Below are 25,637 nucleotides of genomic sequence, written 5' to 3'. Positions count from 1 at the left end.
CAACTGCATTAGACACATTTTTACCAGATCAAAGCCTGGGCTTCAAATCCAGATGTGCTCTTACCAGTTCTTAGAGGGTGAGTACGTATGGATTTCATCGAAGAACCTTTCTGGCTGGTGCAGAGGGTAAGGGCTCGGCCTCGTCCACCCACCAAAAAGCACAAGCAAGTCCTTGTAGACCACCAGCGTGGCCCCAGCCTTGGGCGAGGGATACGAACCTGGGCAGAGATAGAGGAAGAGAAGGTTAGGAAACCATGCCTGAACACAGCCACTGAAGTCTGCATCAGTTTTACTGAAGTACAACAACATGGAGACTTGACTTTTTAAAAAAAAAAAAAGAAAAATAAAAAGAAAAAAGAAAAGCAGAAAAAAAGGCAAAATTAGAGTTGAGAGCCTGGGAAGAAAAACTACTGCCAATTTGTGTCATCGTAATTAGTAGGAGCCTGAAAGCACATCTCATGTACGGCAAAACATCTGTCACTCACTGGCAGGAAATTGCTAGCTTTCTAATGTACCCCTTGAAATTATTGCTTTAGCACTGAATAAAAGCAATAATTACCTCCAAATACCGAGTAACTTCTCCCCAAGGAAGGAGGGAGAGCGAATACCAATTCTAACGCATCCGGAGTCGCTCGTGGCAGATCGCTCGGGTACTCATGCACTGAACCCTGTTTTTTGTAAAGCAGTGTGATTAAACCCTAAACGCTTTGGTGCGTGAATTAACAGTCACTCCTCAAGTCCACAGAACACAGTGCTCCTCTAAAATTATTAAGAGATTTTTTTGCTTGCCTTATTTGAGGTTCAAACCACTTGGGCCAGGAACCTCCTGAGCAGGACCCGCACAAGTGAGGCAACGTGACCTTTTGGGCTCGGTGCCATTGCGATTTGCGGTGCTCAGACAATGCCGTACATCCCAGAGATTTTCCAGCAGCACAGCAAAATGCTGAGCTCACCTCTCAACCTACTGCTGCCTGTGGTCCGTGCCCTGGGCCCCACATTGCTCCTTAACCGGCTTGGAGCAAGAGCAACTTCAATGCAGAAAGCCCCTTTGCGAGGGCAACTATCAAAGGATGGGTTCTCTTTGAATTTATGTCAGGAAATCAGTCACGGTCCACTGCAAAAATACAAACCCTGCATTGCTACCTCACCGACGTGTTAGGCGCTGAATTGCTTCCCGGGAAAAGCTAAAGCCTCACCAGCCAGGGCTGATGAGTCTGAGCATCCTCCTTCCCATGGCCATGACCAGCACCAGGCAGATTCCTCCACCTCTGCAGTCACGCTTTCAAAATAATCATAAATACATCACCCAAAAAAAATGGATGCGCATGCCCGGCTGCGGGAACCCGGGGCAGCTCAAGGGCAAGGCTGCGCACGTGGCCACAGAAGCACCGTCACCCTCTCCAAAAAGGCTGATACACCAAACCGACCTCTCTCCTCTGATGTCCTACTAGGACTTTGAAAAACATTTTTAGCAGGTAATGACATGCAGAACAGAAACTATTTTTAAAAGAAACCAGAGCAGCTATTTTAAGATGCTGCAGCTGAGAAAAGCAATTCCATCGCGATGGGTTCCAGGTGGTGGATTGGTAAGAGCCCAGCCAAAAAGCAACCCCCAGCCAGATGCAGAGGCTGCAGGGTCCTGGAGCCTTTCTCCAGGGACAAAGCACATCTTTGCCACTGCTCTCAGGTGTACAGCTGTGGGGGAAAAAGGAAATAAAGTTGTGCGGGAAACAATTCTTGCGCTGGGGCACAGATATAGCATTGCCAAGGTCTCCTTAAAGACGAGAGTGCCAGAAGAGGGTCACATTTGGTTACTCTTTGTTCCCAAATTCCAGTTTTCCTGGCTCGTTCCGTGGCTGTGTGCAATTCATTAATCCACACCAGCAGGTTTCCAGCCTAAGTATTTCCCCAGCAGAGCACAGAGTTGCTCTCCCAAGCTTGGCACTGCAAACTAGATTGGTGGAAACTTTTCTGCCCGATTTGTAGAGAATTGGCTGGCTGGGCTTCTCCATCAAGGACACCACAGGGCAGCATGGAGTGAAAGGTGCTGGGTTTAAATTGGGTTATTTTTAAACAAAAAGGGTTAGCTAGAGTCATCCCAGGATGGACAAAGAGATCAGTAGTTTGCTCAGGAAGGTCTGGGATGCTGCAGAGTGAGAAAAGCCACCCTCCTGCTGCTGTAACCTGAAGGTCAAGCCCGGCCTCAGACAATGAGACGGTTCCCAAATGAGTCAACGTGTAAACAGCCCAGAGCAGAGACTAGCTCTGGTTTTTCAGGAAGCTTTGCCTGTTATTGGATGTTGTACAGGTACAAATGAGCAGCGTTTCATTCTGCGATGCAGGGAAAGAAAAATCTGAATTTTACAAGTCAAGGAAGTGTTGGCCTCTCAAAGTGTCTTCCAACCAGACGGTTGGGAAGCCTACAGATGCTCTCTGCAAAAGAGACGTGCCACAAGCTTGTCGTACCAGAGATGGCTTCAGTGACCTTGTCTTCAAGTAGAAAGATGTAGACAAAGAGTGGCTGAAACCTGGAGAATGAACAGGAGTGGAGAGCTGCCAGGTGCTGCTGCCACCATCCCTGGGAAGGGCAGGAGCATCCGGAGGGAGGCAGAGCAACGCCTGCCCTGCCCAGGCGAAGGTGACGACCAGCCGGCAGCCTTTGTGACTTCAGGGCTCAAGTATGCGGAGGAGCGCAGGGAGGACGGCAGCAGGGACATCAAAGGGACACGGCTCAATTATGCCGGCCCCGTAACAACCTGCTCAAAGTCCGAGCTCTTCAGAGGATGTGCCCAGCCGCGTTTCAAAGGCTCGCAGGAACCTACTTGACATGGGAGGGCTTCTTCCTCTCCGGGATTATGCTGGCAAATGAAACTGCTTCTGTTCCACAGGCTGAAGCGCCTGCAGAAGAACATCATTAGCTAATTGCACTGGTTTCAACTGCTCTCTTGGTTGGAGCACAGAGAAGACTCTTCCTGGCTGGGTTTCCAAGCTTCACACCCTGATAACACCATCCAGCCTGATATCAGATTATCTTTCCTTGGGGATAAAAATTCAAGCATGCAGAGGGTTTAGCACAATTAACTACTCCTAAACATAGAAGGCGGTATCTCTTTACAGCTGGCGCTGTTTATTCAGTCAGGATGAGTAGCTAAAAGCTGGTCCGAGCTATTTTTTTCCAGTTGATGGATTTTCCTGGCTTGCGAAGCAGATACATACTTTTCAAAAAACAAACAAACAAAGATCTCCGGCTTCCATGGATGTTTGGAAGAGAAATGCCAGCCTCTGATCGCTTCTGACACGAGCTCTGGACGCTGTCTATTTAGGATCTGTCCTTATAAGCATTTTTTAAAGCCCATTTATTCAGCCCTCTAATGCAACCAGAGCAGCACCGGCGGAGCTCAGCGACCACAAAAGAAAAGCCTGGCTGTAAGGGCACGTGTAACACGAATTTCCAGACCAGCCTTTTACCTATGGTAGGCGCAGCCCCAAGTGACTCCAAGAACAAATACCAAGTGAAGCTTAAAACAAAAACGAAGGGGGAAAATAAATAAACAAATAAATAAATAAATCACACCCTGCCTGATTTGATGGGATTACCCAAATGAAAGTATCGCTTCAAATCGATGTTGTTTGGGGAAATATTGTAAGAGATGTGCTGGAGCAGAGCCAAGGGTTTGCACTGTCTTGGGCAGAGGAAGGTTAAAGAGTTCTGGGGTTGTGTCAAGGGGATAAATTTTGGGGGATTTTATTACAGCACATTTTTGGAGACAGATGAGATGAGAGCTACTAACAGAGGCCATTATTGCCAGGTCTGATGGATTTCTCAAGCCACTTTAGCTCCAGCAGAAGATGATACTGTTCTCCCTGCGACTCCACTGAGCTGATCACCATCACCATCGCCAGCCGATTCGATTTACACGAAATGCCAGGATAAACAAAACCAGGCCCACAGCCATGTTTCCAATTTCAAAGCCAAGAAATTAAAGTAAGCTCCGTCCGGCAGCCAGTAGATTTCAACATGCAAAGAAAGCCAAGTTCCCCAGGTTCAAAAGTCGCCCACAATCTGCACACCAAAGGCATAGGAAACCCTCCCAGGGAAGGGTTTGGGGCTAACAGCCACTACCTGCACCAGCAAAAAAAAGGGGCACGGCAACAGTCCTGGCTCAAGCCACGCTGGAAAGACAGCAGCTGCCTGCCAAAAACCAGCCTCTCTCTGCGAACAAATTACATTTGCTCAACAAACTATGTACCATCACAAGGATGCATTTAATTTGGTGGGGACATTATCACTGTTGTACATATATCATCCTTATAAACCCAAAGAAAAAGCCAGAGGGAGATGCTGAAACTGTAGTCAGGTACAAAAAGCGACATTTGCCAGTGAGAAGTGCTGGTGTTTCCCAAATGGTTTGTACCTCTGCAAAGTCAGAGCCTTTCAGTAGAACCTATCTGCAGAAGAACAGAAAGTTTTGCAAGATTTCACCCCAAGGAGCTCGTGTTGCTTAGGGGGAGTCAAAAAGAAGTGGTAAAAAGCAAATTCTGCTTAAAAAGAGAAAAAGATTGACCTAGCTGTCCGATGTCACAGCAGAAATGAGGCTAAAAGGATGGCTTGGACTCACTGCACTCTGCCTTACAGAAGCCCTGTCTCAGACCTTTCCTTGTGGGAAGAGCCGGCTGTCCCATGACCGTTGTACATCCGCAGGGGAGAGGCATGCGAAACTGAGAGCTTGTGCTCTCCCCGACAGCGTGGCGGAGGGTGAAACCTGCCGCGCTGCTTCCGACTGACCGGCAGCAGCCAGCCTGGTGCCCAGTCTGGGTTTATTAGCCCAGCTTTTAGGCTGGCAGAGACTTAAAGATGCCAAATCATGGTCCTAATCTGAAAACCTCACCCACCTTGGCCCCATCATCTACCCCAGTTGAGGGATTACCTAGCCTACACTTCATCACACAAAGGTCCATCCCAAACTTGCACGACAGCATGAAATCCCCAAATCTTTCCCCTTCGATGGGAAGGGAAACCAGAGAAGGAAAATAATAAATCCCTCTGCTTCCTGGCTGGGATTTTTCCGCAGCAGTCGGCAGATTTACCCGAAAGCTTTTCCCTCGCCAGCGGTTTATGAGGTTTCACAAAGGGAAGATGAAGCAAGATGGGGAGCAGCAGTCCAGGGGCTGGAATAGGGTGCAACCGGCAAAGGACAAGCATCCCGGCAATCCCAGCATTAGCATCGGATTTGGGAGACACCGAAGGAGCGCTCCTATGAGAACTGAGGACATCTCCATAGCACGTTGCACATTGGTTCCTTCCCTAAGTCAAGTCCCGACATTTAGGACGCACTGGTCAGCTGCCTTGGATCCAGCATCTGACAGTCACCTGTTTTTATCCCCAAAATGTTCTAAACAGGGCATTAGGATTAAAAACGCTTTCAAGACCGGCTTTGACTGGGTCTGCCTAAATCTTAAAAGCTTTTAAGAGCCAGGAAAATATAATTTTCGCTTACCAAAGCCACATGTGATTTAGTGTTCCCTCAAATCTGGCTTCATAACCAAAAAATTCCTTGCTCAGAAGTACACAGGGATTCAGCTTTGCAAGAGTTTAAAGAAAAATTGAGCAAGATATGATTTGTCTCCCCACCAGGGAGAGAAAAATTTTGCAGGCACATGCATCCGCTGCCTGCAAAATACCTCTCAGGTAGCGCAGGGAAAAGATATCTGTGCACCATTGGAGAAGTTTTTTTGCAAGTTAGGGGGGTATGGAACCAAACCACAGTAGCCCCCCTGCTGTTTACACACAGAAAAAGTTTCCACCATGCTATCAATGTCAAATTTCCAGCCTACAATGACACAGGCTGATGGTACAAGCCCAGTCAAAGCAACGGCGTTGAACCAAAGGTCTGGTTTCTTGCAGTCTTTACAAAGTAGAGGCAGAAATCCCCGCCGGGGAGGGTAAGTCACCTCCAAGCTTTTGCAATGTCACAGTCATTTTTTTTTTTTTTTTTAACCCAGGAAATTCTTACAAGCTGTGACTCCAAGCCTGATAAAGCTTTTGAAAAGGAGAGGCAGTGCCCTCTGAACCCTGTGCAACGGGATTACTGACTCACTCTGTGCTAATGCTTGGCAAAAATGTCCTTATGCAGCAAGTTGAGCAAACAGCAACAAGATAAAAGTTGCCAGATTGCCCTGGGGCTTTGCCCCCTTTATCACTTAATACCCGCAAAGGAGGATCGCTGCAATTCATAAGCCCGGATGCTGCAGGAGGGGTTTTATTGGGGTCCATCCTGAGCATTTCTCACTGGCAGAATCACTCCTAGGTGCTGAGTATGGTGAGGTCACCCCGTATTCCCCTTCGTAATCACCTCGCCTGGTTTTGGGAAATGCAAATTTGGCCCTGCGGTGAAGGGTGGCCGCTGTTGCAAAAGCTGCCTTTCCCTCTAGGTGGGTGGAATCCAAACACCAACCAGCGATCCACCTCTCTCCACTTTCAGACTTGTTTGCCCGCCTCCCCTCGAAGTGATACCATACCCTGCAGACTCTCAAGCAATTTGAGTAACAGTCTGACGTCCTCCACAAAACAGCTCTGATGCTAATTAAAGAGCTCAACGCTGGGAGAGAAAGGGTTGATTGGCTCCCGCGACTTCTCTTTTCCCCTCCAGGAGGCAAATGGAGAGATGGAAATTGCTGTATCAGACTACCCAATGCCGTAATAACAGGCTAATTGTAGGGAAGGGACTGAGGCATGTGTGGGTTAGCAGAGGAGCGTGCCCCGGCTCTGCTGAGCTCCACACTTTTCGCTCAAGTCACGCTCCTGTTTCGTTTGCCACAGCAGGAGGGAGGCGGCAGAGGCATTGCAGACGTCGGAGAACCCCCAAATTACTGGTGTTTCAGGAAACGGCTGCTGTGTAATTTGGTGAGGTTATGGCTACCATGGAGCTAAAAAAACGTCAACTATTCTTTAAAGAGCATCCTGCGGGCGCAGTTGGAAAAGTCAACTCAAGTAAGCGCAAAGAGCTTGGTGTCAGGGAGACCGTGGCTCCGCTCGTCTCAATATTTGCTACAAAGAAAGTGCAGCTACTTACTGAAAACCCAACATCGACCTACTGAGAGCCCAGGCACAGCACATGAAGGGATATTCAGTCCAGCTCTTCGCATCTTCCTTTTAACCAGCCCCTTCCCTCACTTGCTGTCTTCCCCCTTGTTTTCATTTTCAAGCCCTCAGTTCTTGCACTACGCTTTCTTCACACAAGGAGCGCATTTTTTCTCCCTCATTACGGTAAATCCAATGCTTAATGCCAAACTTGCTAAATATTTCATGTCAGGAATAAATATTCACCTTTTGGACTGCAGACAAGTATGAGCTAGTGCTTTGTCATGCCGCATGCCTACCAGATTTAAGGAGATTTAACAGCAGATGCTTTTGTGAAAGATGTAAAATCAGGCTAGGCAGTGCGAGGATTTAAAGAGTCTTTGAAAGTGCATCATACCAGCTGGGGTATATGCTGCAAAGTGAATATTGCGTGTTCAATCTTGAGTATTACATACATAATCTTGGTGGATGGGGTCCTTAAGGCAAAGGCACAACGGCACCATCAGCTTAAAGAAGGAAAATCTGGAGTCGGGATGCGTGCCTGCTGGCTGGGATGCCTCGGAAGGAGCTCTTGCCGATAGGTGTCAGCACAGCCTGCCCAAAGCCTCCTAGCAGGACCTTTCTGAAGGCTCCTCAATGCTCCTTCCCAGATGACACGACTTATCTAGCCATGGGATAGCAGGGTTTACTTCACTGACCCCAAAGATGAATGTACCTGCTGTGGAGGGAAGGCTTTGCAAGAGACTCGGGAGCAGAAAGGACTAACTTGATAGAAGCTGCCCAGGGAGCTCATGGTCAGACAAACCTCCATCACACCTCGGTACCTCCTGTGCCTCTCACCGAGGGCAGCGTCTGGGGTGACAGCACCAGCCTCAAGCAGGAGCCGGTTCAGGCTATCAGCTTCCTCTGTGGTGCAATGCATTAATTATATCTGAGACAACACCAATGTAAACAACCAGTATGTGTGGCTGGGGCGCCCGTTTGCATATTTTTAAACCTTCTTTCCTGAAAAGGAAATAAAATAGAAGGTTTCACAGATGCCTTGGCTGGTCTCGCAGCCTCCTGACAGCTTGCAAATACCTTGGCTCCAGTCAGCCAACCTCGGACAAGCAGATATCTGCAAGAAATTAAATTCTCCTCAGGGCTATGAAATCAAGCATCAGGAAAATTCAGACCCCTGAAAGGAAAAATTCTTCTAGGAAAAAAAACCTCTTGCAAAGTCAATCTTATGGTCTGCTTAGGGAAGTATCACTTTGAAAGACTACAGGCCTGCACTCTGAGACTGTTAAGAAGCAAATCGTTTGCCAAGCGCTGGCTTTGCAAGGCAGAGGAAGGAACACTGCAGTAGAGAGATCTCTACTCATTTCAAGAGCAGGTGCTCAAAGTTTCACCCAAATCTCAGGCATGTGGGACATTCAAGTTTCCAAACTCGCTGGGAGCCACTGGATGCTCAGCACCATCAAGACAGAACTACTTATTTGTCTATATAAGGACTCCCAACCCCAGGAACCTATTTTTTGCAGATCAGGGACTTCTTATTTACCAACAGGGCTGCAAATAGTTTTCCCCAAGTTTGGTATAGCATGCTCGTCAGCAGTATTTTCAGATGGCCCGGGGTCATGTTTAAAATGAGGATGTCCTACCCGCGACGCTGAGAAGCAGAGTGCATGAGCCAGCCCTCGACAGCCAGTCGCCCTGTCCCTCCTCCAGGCTACCTTTGTGCGTCGCAAATGGGGACCGGGCTAAAAATTCTCCGCATCCGCCTCGGAGGGCGATAGAGGCGATAGTGGGAAAAATTCCTCCGTTAATCTCTGGAGGAATCTGTGCCCACGGAGCTTCTCTCTGAGAATCTAAATCCGACAAGGTTAAAGCAACAAGCTATTTTTCATGCCTTTCTGCTCGATCCATGCTGATAAGTGTCTTAAGAAGGGCTGCTCCATGCAGAGACACACAAGAAAGCTTCTAGAGAGACGAAGGCCATACAAGCAGATTTAAAATCCTGAATAAATCCCTCTCACCATCCAGGAGACAAGAGTACTACCAACACCATTCCTTATCAAGCCTCTTGCTCTATCAGACACGCAGGCGTGCTGGTTGCCAGCTCCCTTTTGAGTGAGCACGCCTGAAAACTCCTGGCATCTGCATGTCTCCTTCTGAAGACAAGCAAGAAGGGGTGACAGCCAGCGAGCTGTGGAGTGCAACAGGGAAGGGAAAGAAGAAACAGCTCGCCTCTTTCAGGGATGTCTTGATTGCAGCCTACACAGAGCCCCAGGCTGTCCACGACAGAGATCTCCATGAAAGAGATCCAGCATCCCATGGACTAAAACAAACCCATAGGCTTGGGTTGGATGCACAGGACCTACTCCAGACTGACTCCGTTTCTGCACAGACATATGGATGCCCAGCTCTTCCCTTGCCTTAAAGGGAACCGCAAGTCCCCAGACCTGTACTGAGTCAAGAGGAAAACCAGATCATCGCTTAAAACATCCATTTCCCTTCAGCCACTTCTCTCAGCCTCCTCTGTTGCATTTTCTCCTCTGTATTCCCCCTGCCACCCTCCCAAACTCCTACCATGTCAGGCCAAAACATCCGAGGCAGGACAGGAGGGCATCCAAAGGGTAAAGCATCTTTCCCTGAGGAAGCAGCGCCATGGTTGGAGATGTTCCTCGCTGACCTGCTGGCAAAAGCAGGCAAGCCATTGCTCTGAGGAGCAGATTTCCCATGGCAGGGACTGTTTTTCGCCCCAGGGTTTCATTTGCAGATAAAAATTTGCTGAACTCCCACCTATTGCGGCACATGAAGAGCGGGGAATGGGAGAGAGAAACCACCAGTTGCTTTGACTTGCTGATATAAAACCATCTTTACCAAGTCTCAGCATCACCATGACAGCTCATTTAGCTGTCCCCGGGCAGGGACAGCCATGGGAGCACATGCACAGCAGCATCTACCCAGCAAAAGGGAGTGGATGGAGCCATTTCATCCGATGTCACACAGCGCCAGCAGAGCCGACTCGCCCAAAACCACGAGCAGGATCAGCCACAAGCTCATCCCCATCACAAGCAAGCTCAGTGTTCCCTGGGGCAGAGCCATGGCCTGCGCCAACAACGATGTGAGATGGCTCTGCTGCCGCCAGCTCCGAGTCCTGGACCCTTTCCCTGTGCGGGCGGGTTGGCTTCTTGATGCTAGGGAGGCAACAGCAGCAGCATCCCCATGTCCCTGCAGATAGGTGAGGACCAGTCAGTCCTTATTTTAATTGCAGAACAAACTCTGCACCCTACCCTTAAGCTGCAAGAGGAATGAAGTTATGGAGTGACTTAATGACCTCGGCATTTGGAAATGCTAGGGGAACCCAGCTTGGGTGCATCGATAAGGATAACTTACTCAGTGCCAGCTGGGGCAAGGGGGAGGCCACAGCCAGGCACAATCAGGCAGGGAGGAACAGAGAAAAACAGGCAGCAAGATGGTTTTCAGATGTGGTGCTCCAGAATAGGAGGCACAGGGTTTTTTTGTTTTGGTTTTTTTTTTTAACCCTGGTAGCAGCAGTCCATATCCATTTCCCATCATGCTGCAAACTCTGCACCCTACCCTTAAGCTGCAAGAGGAATGAAGTTATGGAGTGACTTAATGACCTCGGCATTTGGAAATGCTAGGGGAACCCAGCTTGGGTGCATCGATAAGGATAACTTACTCAGTGCCAGCTGGGGCAAGGGGGAGGCCACAGCCAGGCACAATCAGGCAGGGAGGAACAGAGAAAAACAGGCAGCAAGATGGTTTTCAGATGTGGTGCTCCAGAATAGGAGGCACAGGGTTTTTTTGTTTTGGTTTTTTTTTTAACCCTGGTAGCAGCAGTCCATATCCATTTCCCATCACGCTGACCAGCTAAAGAGTTTAAGGGCTTTACTTTTGAAGCATTTAAACAACTGCTCTCTCCAAGTAGATGCCTGGTTTTTTTGTAGGGAGTAGATTCCCAGGCAGAAAGCCTCCAAGAGCTGTACAGACACTCCTGGGAAGAGGAGGGGAGTCTTTTGGCTTTCCCTGCCCAGTTCAATGAAGGCATTTGCAGGATAAGATCCTTGATAACAACAGATCACATGTTCAGTTTTTGCGTGTGTTTTCTACCTCTGCGTCCCTGGCATAATTCACACAAGGCTGCTGGGTTGGTGGCAGCAGGGTGACCGCCCCGAGGGGCAAAAGCTACCCCGCACACAAGCAGCGATGCTGGACAAGCGCGATTCAGAAGACGACGGATCCAGACGACGAAAAGCTTTCAGAGGTTAAAGGCAAACAGTCAGAGAGGCCGCAAGAACAGAGGGGGATAGGGCCTGGCAAATGAAAGGGAGGGTAGACGTGTGGTATAAACCTAAATCCACTCAGATTAGGCATCTAATCACTGCCGCAGTGCAATCCTATTGAACCCAAACAGCGATGGATTAATCTCCTGGAAACCAGCCCTCCACACACAAGCAGTGCTTTCCCAACAAGGCGTCATAGCTTTTGAAAGAAAAAACACAAAACCCTTCACCTGCTGATTTTTCATCTCTTGCCCTTGAAATATTTCACATTTAATAACACCAATTTCATTACAGACATTTTTCAAAACCACCCAAGTGAAGAAAGGAACAAATTAGCATCCTGTCTGCCTCACACAGACCAACTGAGGGACCAAAAGGCACCAAAAAACACCCGAGCTGCGTGGAGCTGCAGCTCAGAGCCTGCCAAACAAGCTCTGGGCTTGCTGTCTGGAAGGGCAGTAATGAAGTTTAAACTCTACATTCAAGGCTGTTGCTTCCTTTGGAGAGCAGGGCGTAGCTTGCCGTTTTCAAATGCAGCAAACCCAGCTGCTTGCACACTCCTTGCAAAGCCGTGTTTTGCAATAGGAATTGTTTAAAGTTTGCACAGACGCAGTTTTCACCTGGGAGCAGCAGACTACTGCCCCGCGTACTTGCAACAGCACTGACCCCAACATGCTTTGCAGCATTTCTATATGTACCGCCAGCTAGATTTCTCTAGTTACCAGGATTCTTCTTCAAAAGACGCACTTTGCCTTTTATATCCACACTGCAACTTAACATTTTAGAAAGGCTTCATCCCTCAAGTGCTCCTCGTCACTCCCAGCCCGAAAGGAGAACACCGGGCTGGAGGATACGGCTGCCAAACGCTACTATCACTTTGCTCCTGCTTACTCATCTCCTGTGAGCCCAAAGAGGGGAAAAAAATCAATATATTTAGTGGGAGAAAGCAATTCCAAGCAACCCGCGCTGTGATAGCGTCCGCCCCGAAGGATGGCATGAGCAAAGGACAGAAACTCATGTTTTTGTTTCAGAAGGGCAGAAATCAGCCCCGTGACAAGCAAGCTCCAGTCAGGCAGCAGACGCACCAGAATTAAGGCAGAGTTTCCAATGGGGTCAAATCACTCTGGGCCCGAGGGCTCAAAGAGCATTTTGATCATGGTGGGAAAGCCGGGGTTTGTTTTTTTTCCAATGATAACGTAGAAAGTTTTAGCTCTGCGAAGGTAGAAATCCACCCTACTGCTACTAAACTCAAAGGGGGGAAGAAACAAATCGGATGAGGAAAAGAGCTGGAGAAAATTTTTCCTCTCTCCCAGGCTTTGTTCAATACTACGGCAGCTGAAAGACACCAACATATTGGGAGGGATTTCCATCTGTTTCATTAACCTGTTCTACTTTGAAGTATCAGACAGCCGCAGCCCGTAGCTGCGGTCATAATTAAAGACGTTATTCTGTGCCGGGTATCAGCTTTTCACTCCTTTGGATTCCCAGGAGGCCAGCAGCTACAACATAGCTTCAGCATGCTCAAGGTGATCCCAAGTTTTTAATAAAAAGTTAGGCGTGCCTTCAATTAAAAAGGGCCCTTCAACACAGCACCAAGTTCAGAAATACACAGGTACATGAAGACCATTTTGCAGCCCTCCCCTGGAGCACTGTAGGTAGAAATGAGTTGGGCTAAATTTTGAAAGTTTATTTTCAAAACCTGCTTCTCCTGGTTTCCTTCCTTAGGTACATGGGAATGTATTTGTTTTGCTAAGAAACATCTTGTACATGGTCTCTAGGGGACTGTCAGCAGTCCGCAGACTGCAAAATGCTGCTCTGGAGAGGCTACTGGCATGGTCAGGATTTTGCAGGGGATTTTTTTTAATCCTCAAAGCAAGGATGTGCTTTAGATCGCTCACTGTGTTACCTCCAGGCAAGTCACACTGCGATGGGAAGAGATAATTGCAATATGGGGTCAGAGCAGAGTATTCCGGTAGCGAACATCAGCTCATTACTACTATTCAGCAAAAAGATGCAAAACACAACCAAGGACTGGACAATCTGCACAATCTCAGGAGATCTTCAGACACAGTGGGTTTTAAATGCAAACGTGAGAAGGTTTCCCCTACTCTAACGACTATTTACTCTTGACAAACCCTACCGATCTCTTGGACTGCCCTGCAGCCATAGGTCCTGCATGTTATTTAGGTTGTGCATGAAGGTGACGCACTGATTTGTGGAGGCAGGGGGCCGGATGGCTGCTGGCTCTCTTCTCTTCCTTGGGAAGCCCAGTCCTTCGCTGTGGGTCACATCTCCCTTGAGCTCCACAAATCTCACATCACCAAGGAGGCCCTGGAACAAGGAAACTCACCCCAGATCTGGGACCAGCGTTATGAAGCTTCACCAACTGTTTTGAAAACTTGCCACTATTTTCTAGGAGATGATGATGAAAACGGGGCTTTTGTTTTTTTGTTTGGGGCAAGGTTTTTGCACAGCTTCATCAAGGGCAAACTACTCCGCTCTATGACTAACGGGCAGCAGGTTTCTGGCACGCTCAGCCAAGAGAGCCTCCCACTGCAGGGGGACCACATCTGATACAACCCCCTCAGGCTGGTGACAGCAGAGTCCCTCCTACCTCCTTTGAGCTGTTAGTTTTGTTGACACAACACCATCAAAGGCACCTTCCCCTCAGCTCACAAGGGGAAACTCGATCCTCAAACTCCAGCAGCTCCCACTCAAAGCACAGAGGGGACCTGGGGGAAGAACAGAGCCAAGAGGAACCGATGTGGGAGAGGGTTTTTGCATGCTTACTGCATTGCATTAAGGCTACCCAGGAGGTTTGAAGTGCAAACTTCAGGCTGAAGGTCTCTACTCATTTTCAAGCTAAAGCAGGGAGGATCAGCTGCTCTGATGTAGCTGCGTCTTGATGCTGTGAACATGGACAAAGAGGATGAGAGCATCTAACAAATGAGTTTTGCCTCCAAGCCTGTTTTTATCCTGAAATGTTGAGAAAAAGACAAAAAGCTTTCCCACCTTCCCAGCCAAAGCAAATGCAGCAGAACTGCAGGGAGACAAAGCCACCAGGAAACAAGTTCTGGGGAGCTTTACCCACCCCGTCCCCCATGGAAGGGTGGACACGGGGCCAGCTGCATGGCGAGCCTTCTTGCAGCAAACAGGAAAAGCGGAGCCATGAGTCTCCTGAGCTCCCCTGATATCAGAGCGGGATATCACAGCCTGCAGTGAGAAAAACACACCACATCAAGGGAGGGAGTGGGGTTGTTCCAGCACTCTTGCCTTTCCAGGTAGCTGTAGGGAAGGTGGTAGCAAAGGGGGGGAAAATTGTGCGTGGCTGAGGACGATCAAGCAGAAACAACAGGGAGGATGCACAGACCTTTCAGCTAGTGTTCCTCTCCTTGCAAAGACCTCGTTTTTATATCATTGTTCCTTACTTTCTAAGCACAGTAAGAGAGTCTGTGGGGGGGAAAAAAAAAAAAAAAAAAAAGCAAAAAAAAAAAGCTTTCCAGCTCTGTCCTGTAAGCCCCTGGGAGCACAGGCCAAACTACCGGCATTTTCCTCTCTGATTTAAAAAAGGTATTTCCCAGTTTAGTCAACAGTTCTGGCAGCCAGAGGCCAAGTGCAGGGCTCCTGAGGAATAGAAACTAACAAATACAGGAAGGGAGAAAGTCTGCAGAAACAGAGTCTGAAATAGCACAGGCAGGCCAGAAGGATAATTGCCTGGGGATACGCTCTCAATTCTGCCTATAAATTATCTGCTGCAGCCTGAGGATGACATGAGCAGGAGACTCAGAGGATAGTAAAGGGCCTGGGTCAGTGCTGATGGCCAAGGCAGCCTCTCCCAGGATCTGCCAGGAGGTTTCATCACAGAGATGGAAGGGATCTCATCAAGAGCCTTTCACAGACCCGCATGGAAATAGGACAAACCTTCCTTGCCACTGGCACAGCAGATCCAGGGCCGAATCCTGGGTTAGCCAGCTCCAGGTGACAGCAACCCCACGCCAAAGCCCTCGCCATGGGAACCCCAGCAGCTCCCGCATTACCCATTGCATTAAGTCCTGGGAGTCTCCGTTTCAAATGGGTTTTGGTTTCTTTCCTGCCCGTTTCAGCTGCAGGAGAGCTTGTTTCTGGGGAGCACCCGAGGACTACCGCCGCCAAAGTCATCCTGCCTGCGCGCTCTCGCTGCAAGAGCAGCGTGCTGCAGCTTGAGCTAGAGGAGTTGAGACTAACCCTTGCCTCCAGCTGGATAAACAGACTCCAGCATAAACCACCTCCAATCCTCCATCAGGTTCTCCGCTCGACACATAGGCAGAAAGTCAAAGAAGTGCCCAGATGAATTATGCAAATAAAGGCAAAGAAAGCATCCTCAACACATGGAGAAAGGCACCTGCCTTCCAGGGACCACCTACCCTGGGATAACATTGCAGGCTTCCCACATAATACAGGCCATTAATTATCACTCCCCTCCTGCTTCTGCAAGACTGTGGGAGTGAAGGAGGTGGAAAGTAGCTCCGAAGTGGCCAGAAGAGCTTGAGGGAGAAGAGTTTAGAGGCATTCCTCTTCCTAAAATAGAGATCCTGCTGCCTTACCCTCCTTTGTAAAGCATTAAGCCCCACCAGTAAAAAGCCCTACATAAAAGCCAGGCATTAACTCTCTTGTTCTGCTCCAGCCTAATAAGTAGAAAGCCAATGCCATTGTTTTAGATCTAAGCAAAAAAATACTTTGAAACCTCAAAAATTAGGGTTTTTGGAAGCAATTATCTCCTCCTTCGTCTCTGAGACTGAAGAAACACGGGCCAATTATTTCTTTGAAGGCTAAATATTTACTCCTAGATGAAGTGCAGCAGCTCAGCCTGGAGATGAATTATCCAGCTCTGATGTCATCTAATGCCTGCAAGTAAGAAAACCCAAATGAAAACAGGTATGAACAAATAACAACCAAAAAAAGGGTGTTTTCTCCTGGAAAAGCCCTTCAGAGAAGGGAACGGGATGAAGCTGTTCCAGCTCACCTGAGCTGGGTCCAAGGCATTTAGCATGGCCCTTGCACCATGGTCCCATTCCGTTTAGGCAGCCCTACCCAGGTTTCATTAGAGAAGATGCCTGTGCTTAATGAGGGCAGAAGCAGAGCACAATCAAACCTCTCCAAGCTAGAACTGGCCCTACAGAAAAGCCACCATCTTATTCTGGAGCAAGACATACCCTACAGAGTCCATAGGGCCAGGTGTGGGAACTCCTCCTCAACCTCCACAAGCAATTAGCCTGCACACATGGAGTGCTAATCAATCAATGTCAGCTCTTCTTTTAAGAAAAAAAAAAAAAAAAATCCCTCCTGCCTTATTTACGTCTGACTCCTGAGTTTCAAAGCTCTCTGCTTTTGCCCCCTCCAGTCACTATTCTTTCCCAGGCAGCGGGTGCCAACCCTCTGGTTAAGGGCACAAAACAAAAAAAAGCAGCTATGTGTAAGAAACCACCACCGGCACAAGCGCAGGGTGACTCATCTCCTCTGAAGACGGAGGAACAAGAGCGCTCTCTGTTCGGTGAGACTGCCTGAAGTTTCAGTTGCGATCCCATCTTGCTACACGCGCTCATGACAGCATACAGAAATATTTCCTCGGGGGATCTTCCCATGGGACTTAACTCTGACACATATTCCCACAGGACTCGTTCTTTTAAAAGTGTTATTTGTTAGTAAGGCAGTGGGAATTTGACTTTGCGAAATACCGAGAGTGACTGAGCAGAGCTGGGTGCCGGCGGCTGGACTCATTAACGCCACTGCGAGTCGTGCCCTGCATTCAATCCGACGGAAGAACTCGCTGGGCTGCAAGAATAGATGTCCTGGGTCAGACCAGAGGTCTGCATTGGCCGGTATCCTGTTTATGCTACCCATGGCCTCTTCTCTACCCCTGAGCAGAGGGAGAGCACTACGGCAGGGAAGGAGGAAGAGCGAGAGCCCATTTCCACATGTGTGTAGGCTATGCTTTGTTTTCATCCTCTATTTTAAGTCCACAACTGCTTAATTCTCACCTGTAAGCATCATATAGTGGTTGTGCAGAGGCAAAAAAAAAAAAAAAAAAAAAATCAAACCAAAACAGTAAGAGTCATGCAGACTGGTATCCAGTGAGCGGTCATCAAGTACCAAGTTACATGTTAACATTTCAAAGTGCCACCTGACCGATTCCCAGGTAACACCAGGACGCAGAAACCTCTAGATTTTGGAGGACTGCATATAACAAAAAAGAGTGTCAGACAAGAAAGTAACCCTTTAAGCAGTAACTGAGTAATCCACAATACTTGGAGGACATGAAGCAGGCTCAGAGGGAGCCTGCACCCAAGCAGACAAGTCAGCAAGGAGTGCTTGGGGGATGCTCAGCTCCTTTTCTTCTTCCTACTCCTCATGAAATGTAAAGCTTTTGCTGAAAATGCTAGTTTAATACTGACGTCCCTCTGCTTCCTCCTTTTCCTTTTGTTCTTCCCTCCCTTTGTCAAAACATAAACCTTTTGCCGAAATGGCTAGCTTAATACTGACTACCTCCCCTCCCAGAGCTTCCCCCAATTCTTCTGCTTTTCTCAAAGCTATTTTGGTCAAATTCAGAAATATAAGGAAAACAAGCGTGCTGTGTGTGACGTTTTGAGGACAAAAACCAGTGTGGGAAATAATCTGTGGCGTTTTCCTGCCCTGCTCAGAGGGTATGGACTGCAGGAATGTACCTGTTTTCCCACGCTCTCCCGGTTGCCGTGGGTAGCCCGCACGGGCATGTCTCCTCCACTCCTCAAAATACCTGAAGTGGCAGCTACCAAAGTTATTTAAGAAAAAAAAAAAAAAAATCTCAGCTTTGGGACAACAACTCTTCTCAACACAGGCTCTCATCGCCGCAGGTAAGTGTCACTCGTACTGTGTGGCACAAGCCAGCACCAAGCTGCAGACAAAGAGAAACAACCTACGAGGATGTGCATAGTCTGCAGCAAAATAAATAAATAAATAAATAAAAAGATATAACCTGAAAAATGGCCAGATAATGATAAAGCACGCGGGGAATACAGAATCAGACCAGCCAGCCCTGGAGATGAGGTAAGTTTTGGTAAAGTGGTGGGGGAGTTGCACATCTGCTGCCTCTCACCTGATGCCAGGGGCCGGATCCATTCCTTGCTGTTGAGGTCAAGTCTCCAGAGGTCATTGAAGGCGGCATTACAACTGCTCTGCGTGCAGCCGCCAAACACGTACATCGACTGGTTAGCGTCATAGTAACACGCACCTAGAAAAAAAAAAAAAAGAGCAAACATACTGATCAGCCAGTTCTCTGACCTTCACATTTTTGGGGTGAAAACCACCAGATCATTGTCTTTTCCCCTTGGGTTTCAGATGGGAGAAAAGCAGACATGCTGCCCCAACTTCAATAAAACCATGGGCCAGCTTAAGGGTATCCCTGATCAGTGTAAACCTCCAGCAAGAACCTTCCCAGACGATGATCCCCTCAAGCAGAGCTGCTCCTGAAAGTGCAAAGAAAGCTGCCTTAGAAGCTTGTAGTTAATTAGATTAGCCACGATTAACGCACTCAGCACACTTACCTTCTCTAAGCTAGTTTGTACAGTTTATAGAGTCACCAAATTAGACTAAGAAACTGGCCCGTGTTCCTAGACCCGGTCACTTATTCTCTTTTTCCAAAGCTGACAGTATTTCATCCTATCTCATTACAGAAAAGCAGCACTGAAACACATGCATCTCCCACGAGCACTCCCTGTGCTCCTTAAGGGAAAGTATTAGGCTGTGAGTTGGGGAACGGGGGGGGGGGGGAACAAAACACTTGACAGCCCCTCAAAGATACCCAGGGAAATAAAGAGCTTTTGGCCCCAAACCAAACTTCGCAGCAAAAAAAAAATAAATGCAAGTGTCTGCACTTGTCAGAGGTGCCTGGGTACCACGGGACACTGCCAAGAAGTAAATTAAACATAAGATCGAGCAGAGAGGCCTCGCTCAGCTTATCTGCCTTGGAGGATGAGCGAGATTCAAATGTGTTTAGAAAGTTAAACCCCTGCAATTACGAAAAGGATTTCCCAATTTCTGCGTTGCCCTCCTCAAATGCAACCAGCCCTGTTGACTTTGTACAATGACCTCTTGCCTTTCACCTTCTCGAGATCCCAGCAAGGCAGAGGCATCTCTTCCACATCTTGCCTAACTCACAAGAAGTGGGATGCGTGCCAAATGGTGATGCGGGAGGAGCGAGCTCATCCTTCAGCAGCAGCTTTGATAGACAAACTCACGTCAGCTCCTATGCTTGCAAGCCAAGGATCAAGGAGTGAAGGTGACTTCAGCTCCTGGGCTGGGGTCTGGGTGATTGGGCAGCAGCTTCTGCATCCGCACCTTCCCATCAGCTGGGTGCTGTCTGCCCTGCTGACCTGCATGCGAGGGCAATGTGTTTGAAATTCAATCCTCCCTTGACCTGACACAGCCTGAAAAATCTCCACTCCTGGGGTTTTTTTTTGTAAAATTCTTCCCTTTCTTCCCCCAGAGCTTTGGTAAGAAGTGTACAGTGTGGCTGGCAGGAAAGGCAAGCTTGTTTTTGAAGCCTTGATTGGTCTGTTGGGGGTGTTGCTCTGTTTGTTACTGCATCTCCCAGGACATACTTAATGGTCCCCAGACACCAGGAAGTCAGCAGCACACGTACGGACAGTCCCAAAACACTAAATCCTGCATGCAGTCCCTTAGCACCTGCCAGCAGAGCACTGGCACTTGTCTCAAAGAGGACTCAGAACCAAAGCATTTCTCTGCAAAGCTCAACTTCATACACAACTGCCCTCAAAAAGAGAGTCGTGAAAATGTAGTATCAATCCTTTCAACATGAGCAAGGCCTCCCCAGTGATTCCTTGAGCATTATTATCAAGTCTAGCGAGGGGAAAAAACACAATAAATCATATCCACGCATGCCAGTGCATAGTAGAAAGCCACAGTGGTTTATGCTCTGGGAACACTGAAGGGTACCAGCTGGGGCTCGGAGGGAGCAGGAGTCATCGCCCTTGTGCTGACAAGCAATATATTGCCCAACATGAAAAGCAAGAGGAAGAGTCAAAGTTCAGGCAGGGAGCCCACAGGGCAGGGCAGCATCTGGCCCTGGGTCCGAGATGGAGGTGAGAAGCACTTGCGATTATGCAGGAGCCCCTCTGCTGAGCAGCCCCAGGTTAAGGACCACATGCCATTGTAAATAACCAGCACAAGGAAAGCGACAAGATGAAGGATTAGCCTGCAAGTACAGCAGCTTTGATAAAAAGCACTGGTATTTATTCTGTGCTGAAGCAAGAGCGAAGGTAGATGCATGGCAGGGGTGCAAGTTGTACCATTCCTTCCCTCTCTCTCTATCTCTCTCTCTCTCCATCACGTTACACACAGCTGTTCAACTACTAAAAAATAAAAATAGATTCAGATGAGCTGACCTGATGGGGCACAGGACTACTCCGAGGCTTGTACAGACATAAAGGCTTTTTTTCTTTTTGTGAGAAGATAGAACAAAAAAGCCTTAAAAAAAAAAAAAAAAGGAGCATCTGGAGTGAAAGGCTGATAACCTACTTTTGGTAGCAAGAGAAAACAACTTTGAGCAAATCCCCGGGAGAAGTTGTCCCTGCTTCCAGCATTGCTCTAGACCAGTACAAGCATGTCCCTGGTTTCCAATGATCCAACTCCGCAGCCCTAATTTTGCAGGCTGGAGGTACGTATTTCCAGTGTGAAAGAGCTCTTGAAGGCAGCCCACCCATACATACGCCAGCGATATTCATCTCGTTGCTCTGAATGAATCGCAATGCTGTAAAACAGGGCATTCAAGTGCCCGCAGACAATACTGTGGCTCAGCAGGGGATGCGATGACGCCCGGTGGCCCTCACCGAGGGTCCCATTGTCTGACCTGGGGCTTGTCATGCAGATCCCCTATTGAAAAGCCAGCAGCCCTCATGCCCTTGGCTTTTAGTGACAAGTCCAGGGCGTTTTGCTGACCACACAGTGGGAATGGAGGAGCTGGAGACACGGGATGGGTTCGTTAGGGTGAGACCACCCAGCTCTCCCCCGTGTGCATCTGCACAACGTCCTTACGTGCAACTGAACCGTCTTCATCTCAACTCCCATCTCGCCAAACTCCTACACCCCACAGCACATCGTGCTGGAGCGCTCTCTGGGGTGGAAGATATATAAATAGTGGTGTAGTGGATTTACCTGGGAAAGGATCGAGGAAGAAATAACAATTAAGAGCATTTTTAGAGCTTTGCCTACTCCTTAAGATCCTACTCTATGTCATTTTTACACGGCAAGACCCCTTGTAGGCTGCAAGGTCACCTCCACCCAGGAACGCACCAGCCAGCGCTTTGCACCTTAAGTATGTGCGATTAAAACCTGGTGCAAAGCAACGCTGTGTTTTTTCTACTTAACCTTTTTTGAAAGGCTTAGTTTCCTTCGAAATCTAATCACTACCTAAACCATGACAGGTTGAAAGCCTCCTCCCCACGCCAAATCCTTGCCAAGCATGGCTTTCACGCAACAGCACAGCTCACTTATTATTTTTAAGGGGAGGTAGCAGCATTCTTCTTCTCTATTTGGATTTAAAAACCAGGCCAGCCAGCCAGCCACCATGACGTCCGCGTGGCATGTATTTTAATCCAAGACCAAAATAATTTAAACTGCGCTTTCCTACTTCTTCTTAGCAAGCCATTTAAAGCTTCTGGAGCAGAGGAAGACAGATCGGTTTGGGAAGAAGAATTAGAAGGGAAAAAAAAGCACAAGTGAAAATTCCAGTTTATACCAGCTTTGCAAAGGTGTAAGTAGTCAGGGGAGGAGGGTGTGAGTCCCTGGTGTCTTTAGCTCTTTTTTAGGTGGAAAACAAGCAGCTGGAGACCACTGGATGCATTTTTAGTTTTATGGTTTTTTTTTAAACACTTACATCCCAGTAAAATTCAAGTGTGCCCCAGAGTTTCAGTACTGCAGAGATGGTGTATCTTTAACTGGAAACAGAGAGAATAAATATTTCTGATGCTTGAAGACACTGATACCCAAACAGACCACAAAGCCAGCTTGTTTTGAACGCATTCCTCTTTCCCCTCTGTGCTGCATTACAAGGCTGTCACCCAGAGCGCAAGATAACCGAAATAAAGATCAACTGGAAAGGGAAAACTGAATGCAAAACACATGCCCTTTGCAATAATTAAAGGGCATCGACTTCTTAAACTTTGAGTACATCAAATAAAGTAACCCATCCAAGTTCAAAGGTCGTATTCCCCATCAGAGAGAGGGGAAAAGCAGCCAGCTTGGCTATTGAAATCCCACTGCTACACAGCCCTCGGCTCAAAACAGGACCGCGGCTTTGCAGATAAAGGTTGACAGCCCTTGGTGTCGACATTCCCAGGAGGACCCTGCCAAGCCGATGCTGCAAGCATTGTACGTTGAGTCGCTGGCACCTCTTCCTCCAGCGCGGGGCTGGGTTTTGGAGGTAACCTCTCCGCACCCAACTGTGCTTGGCAGGAGAGCCGGCAGGATGGCGGCACCGAGGAGGCAGGGCTGCAGATGAAAGCGCCCGGTCCTGCTGGCTGGCACAGATGTTTACACCAACTACGCCGCAAGTTGTGGCAGGATAGAAATGCTCCAGAGCTCAGAAAACTCAGCTCTGCAACTGCCTCCGTGTCTTTGGGGGGGAAAGGGGTAAGAAAAAAAATCCAACGTCTATCTCCTTATTCTCTAAACCACTATTTTCCTGCTCCTTGCAGTCCAGGGACTCAGTGCAGCCAAAAGGCAGCAATATATTGAGCAATGCTGGGTGATACAAAGAGCCATAGCACCGGTAGAAAAGCGGCCCATCCTGTAAAACAAACAACATTCCGGCTTTTACCTCTCCCTTGCCTCTCGGAATTGCTTTAATTAGTCACCCTGTTGGTGCCATGCTCCCCAGACTGCATGGAAAAAAAAATAATCAGTATTTAAAATTAGTCACTCTTCCATCAAAGGATCAATATTTCTGGCTTTTTTTCCTGCACCTTCTGACATCGCTTTCTGATTGCGGCCAGTTATTTAACCACATGAGTCATCGCCCTGCTATGATATTTGTAAGTTCACACGTTAGGGCTAAATAAGAATTAGATGACTACTGCAAACATTATACCTGGTGTTCAGCTCAAAAAAAACCAATTACACATGAAGTATTCCTCCCAGTAAGCCCGTACGTTTAGATCAAAAAAAAAAAAGCATTATTGATATTGTATGGTGTTCTGCAGCTTCAGCCACATCCTTTAGAAAACCTACAGCTCATCCATAAAGTTTGTTATCAGTTGTCGTACGATCAAAGCGCTTGCCAAATGCTCCCTTCCCCATGAGACGACAGTAACTTCCATTAATTATTCCTTATCAAACAGTTTTTCTATTACTCCCTTCAGAATTAAGAGGAGACATAGTGACCTCTAACTGTTTAAAATTCTCTCGTTTGTCCTTTTATGCTCCATATGAGCACTTCTGGGATATTTCTAATAAATCCTGGAAGAGAGACGGCCCTAGCTGCTTCTTTGATGCCAGCTACTGTTGCCTATTGACTTCAAATGACTCGTGCCTGGTAGATGACATCTTCCCACAACACCTGGCAAATCACCCACCCCTAAAAAAGGGATCTATGAGTCCTCTCTCTCTCTCCCCTCTCCCTGGACCTCCTGTTCTTACTTCACCTACAGCTCACTACATACTAGCATAGTATAGTTTGGGTCATTGGTTTAGAGATACAGTTTGAATTTTTGCTTTTAAATGATTTGTAGCTTCAGTTTAATATGGGAATCCACCCACAAACACGCTTTTTTAGGGAAAACAGATACAGCAGATCTGGAGAACTGCTAAAAAGAAAAGAAATCAGTTTAAGTCAGCAAACAAGTTAATCCAGATTAGCTCTGCAAATAAAGTGCATTAATAACGCTTCTGTAGCAACCTGGCTGACCAGAGCCAGGACACTGTCAAATAGCGAGGCTAACACAGATTGCACGCTCCAGGGGCAGTGGCTTTAGCAAGACAACTCAGTTTGGATCGAGTCTAACAGCAGCAGGCTCAGAGGAAGCCCCAGTGGGCAGCAGAATAAATTAAATAGCACACAGAGGTCTTCAGTGTGATATTTGGGTGTTTTTTTGGTAATGTCTAGCCAGTCTTAAAGCTCACCAATTGCAAAAAGAATGCAAAAATTGTAGGGAACACACATGCAAATCTGCAAGTCATTAATAAGCACTTTACTAGCGTGGCTTCTTAAAAACAACCTATAAATGGTGGTGCCTTTTTATGCTTTAGGAGGACAAGGAGATCTTTGAAGAGCATGACAACTTCACCAGAGGTTCCTGCAGTGTCTCCGGGACTTGTCTTGGCAGCAGGCTGAGCATCAGTTGCTTCACAAATTATTACTTGGGAATATGAAAATTCTATGCCTGCTCGCTCTTGGAATCGCATGGCTTATGCCATGTTTATTTGCCTTCAGAAAAATGAAATTTGCTCCCTGGAAGAACCGCCTCCCGGAGGGCTCAGACCCAGTGACAAAGCCACAGGGACTGAATTTTTGTCATATTTGACTACATTGCCTGGCAGAGCAGGCTGAGGCACCTTGATGCTACTGTAGTATAAATAACAAGTTTTATTGAAGTATCTTTCCCTCAATGGGAACGCTTTTTTGGTTCTCTTCCAGAAATTTGGAATCAGGACACAAATTCACCGATACACTAAGCAGTGTTGTCAACCGAATTGCTTACTTCCATCAGCAAATACGCTTACCTCCACGCTTCTCACGTGCGTTTATCTTGAAGCAAGCCACACTCAGCCTCCTCCAAACTGTATTACTCTCAGATGTAGAAGATGATCTGCTGTAAAAGCAGCCAGTGTACATCCCTGAGCACTGCGGGCACGCAAACTCATTGGATTTCACAGCCACCAGATGCAAGTCACCGACTCAAGTCACTACCAAGTGAGGTTTCTACTGAAGGGGACACAAAGCTCAGACTCAAAAGGGAACTGCAGAAAGAAGCCTGCGTGTAAAATCTGCAAAACCAGAAAGCAAAAATCCCACCCTAGCTCCATTAACATTTCCTAGGAGCAACTAGCCAATAACCACAACAAGCAGCTACTGAATCCCTATTCTTGTGCCAAGTGCTGGCAGAGCTTCGTGTTACACCCGACCCGTGGAAACTCTGCCGCAGCGACAGGCACGTGCGGCACTGCTAAATCCCAAGTGACACAGCGCAGACCCCTCACTACAGCTCTCCGTTGCAAATCAGAGCCGAAGAGGC

At 47.8% G+C, this 25,637-nt stretch overlaps 1 protein-coding gene across 3 annotated transcripts in view; it reads right to left on the bottom strand.

Annotated features, from left to right (window-relative positions):
- FBXO42 (F-box protein 42) overlaps positions 1-25,637 on the bottom strand; it is a 38,247-nt gene that overhangs the window by 4,871 nt on the left and 7,739 nt on the right. The window contains exons 1-5 of one of the 3 annotated variants that reach the window (XM_035901901.1): positions 25,126-25,378; positions 18,485-18,619; positions 18,075-18,145; positions 17,088-17,184; positions 65-218 (exon numbers count right to left, since the gene is read on the bottom strand). In XM_035901901.1, the coding sequence (XP_035757794.1) occupies positions 65-218; positions 17,088-17,184; positions 18,075-18,145; positions 18,485-18,619; positions 25,126-25,237 (569 nt within the window). In that variant the 5' untranslated portion in view covers positions 25,238-25,378. Of the gene's footprint in view, positions 1-64; positions 219-17,087; positions 17,185-18,074; positions 18,146-18,484; positions 18,632-25,125; positions 25,379-25,637 lie in introns of those variants that run through there. The other 2 variants (XM_035901902.1, XM_009646487.2) reach the window with 2 other exon arrangements.

This window comes from Egretta garzetta, unplaced genomic scaffold (genome assembly GCF_000687185.1).
Source record: "Egretta garzetta isolate BGI_Z169 unplaced genomic scaffold, ASM68718v1 scaffold69, whole genome shotgun sequence".
In the NCBI taxonomy this organism is placed as follows: Eukaryota; Metazoa; Chordata; class Aves; order Pelecaniformes; family Ardeidae; genus Egretta; species Egretta garzetta.
This window is presented reverse-complemented; position numbering and strand designations above follow the sequence as displayed.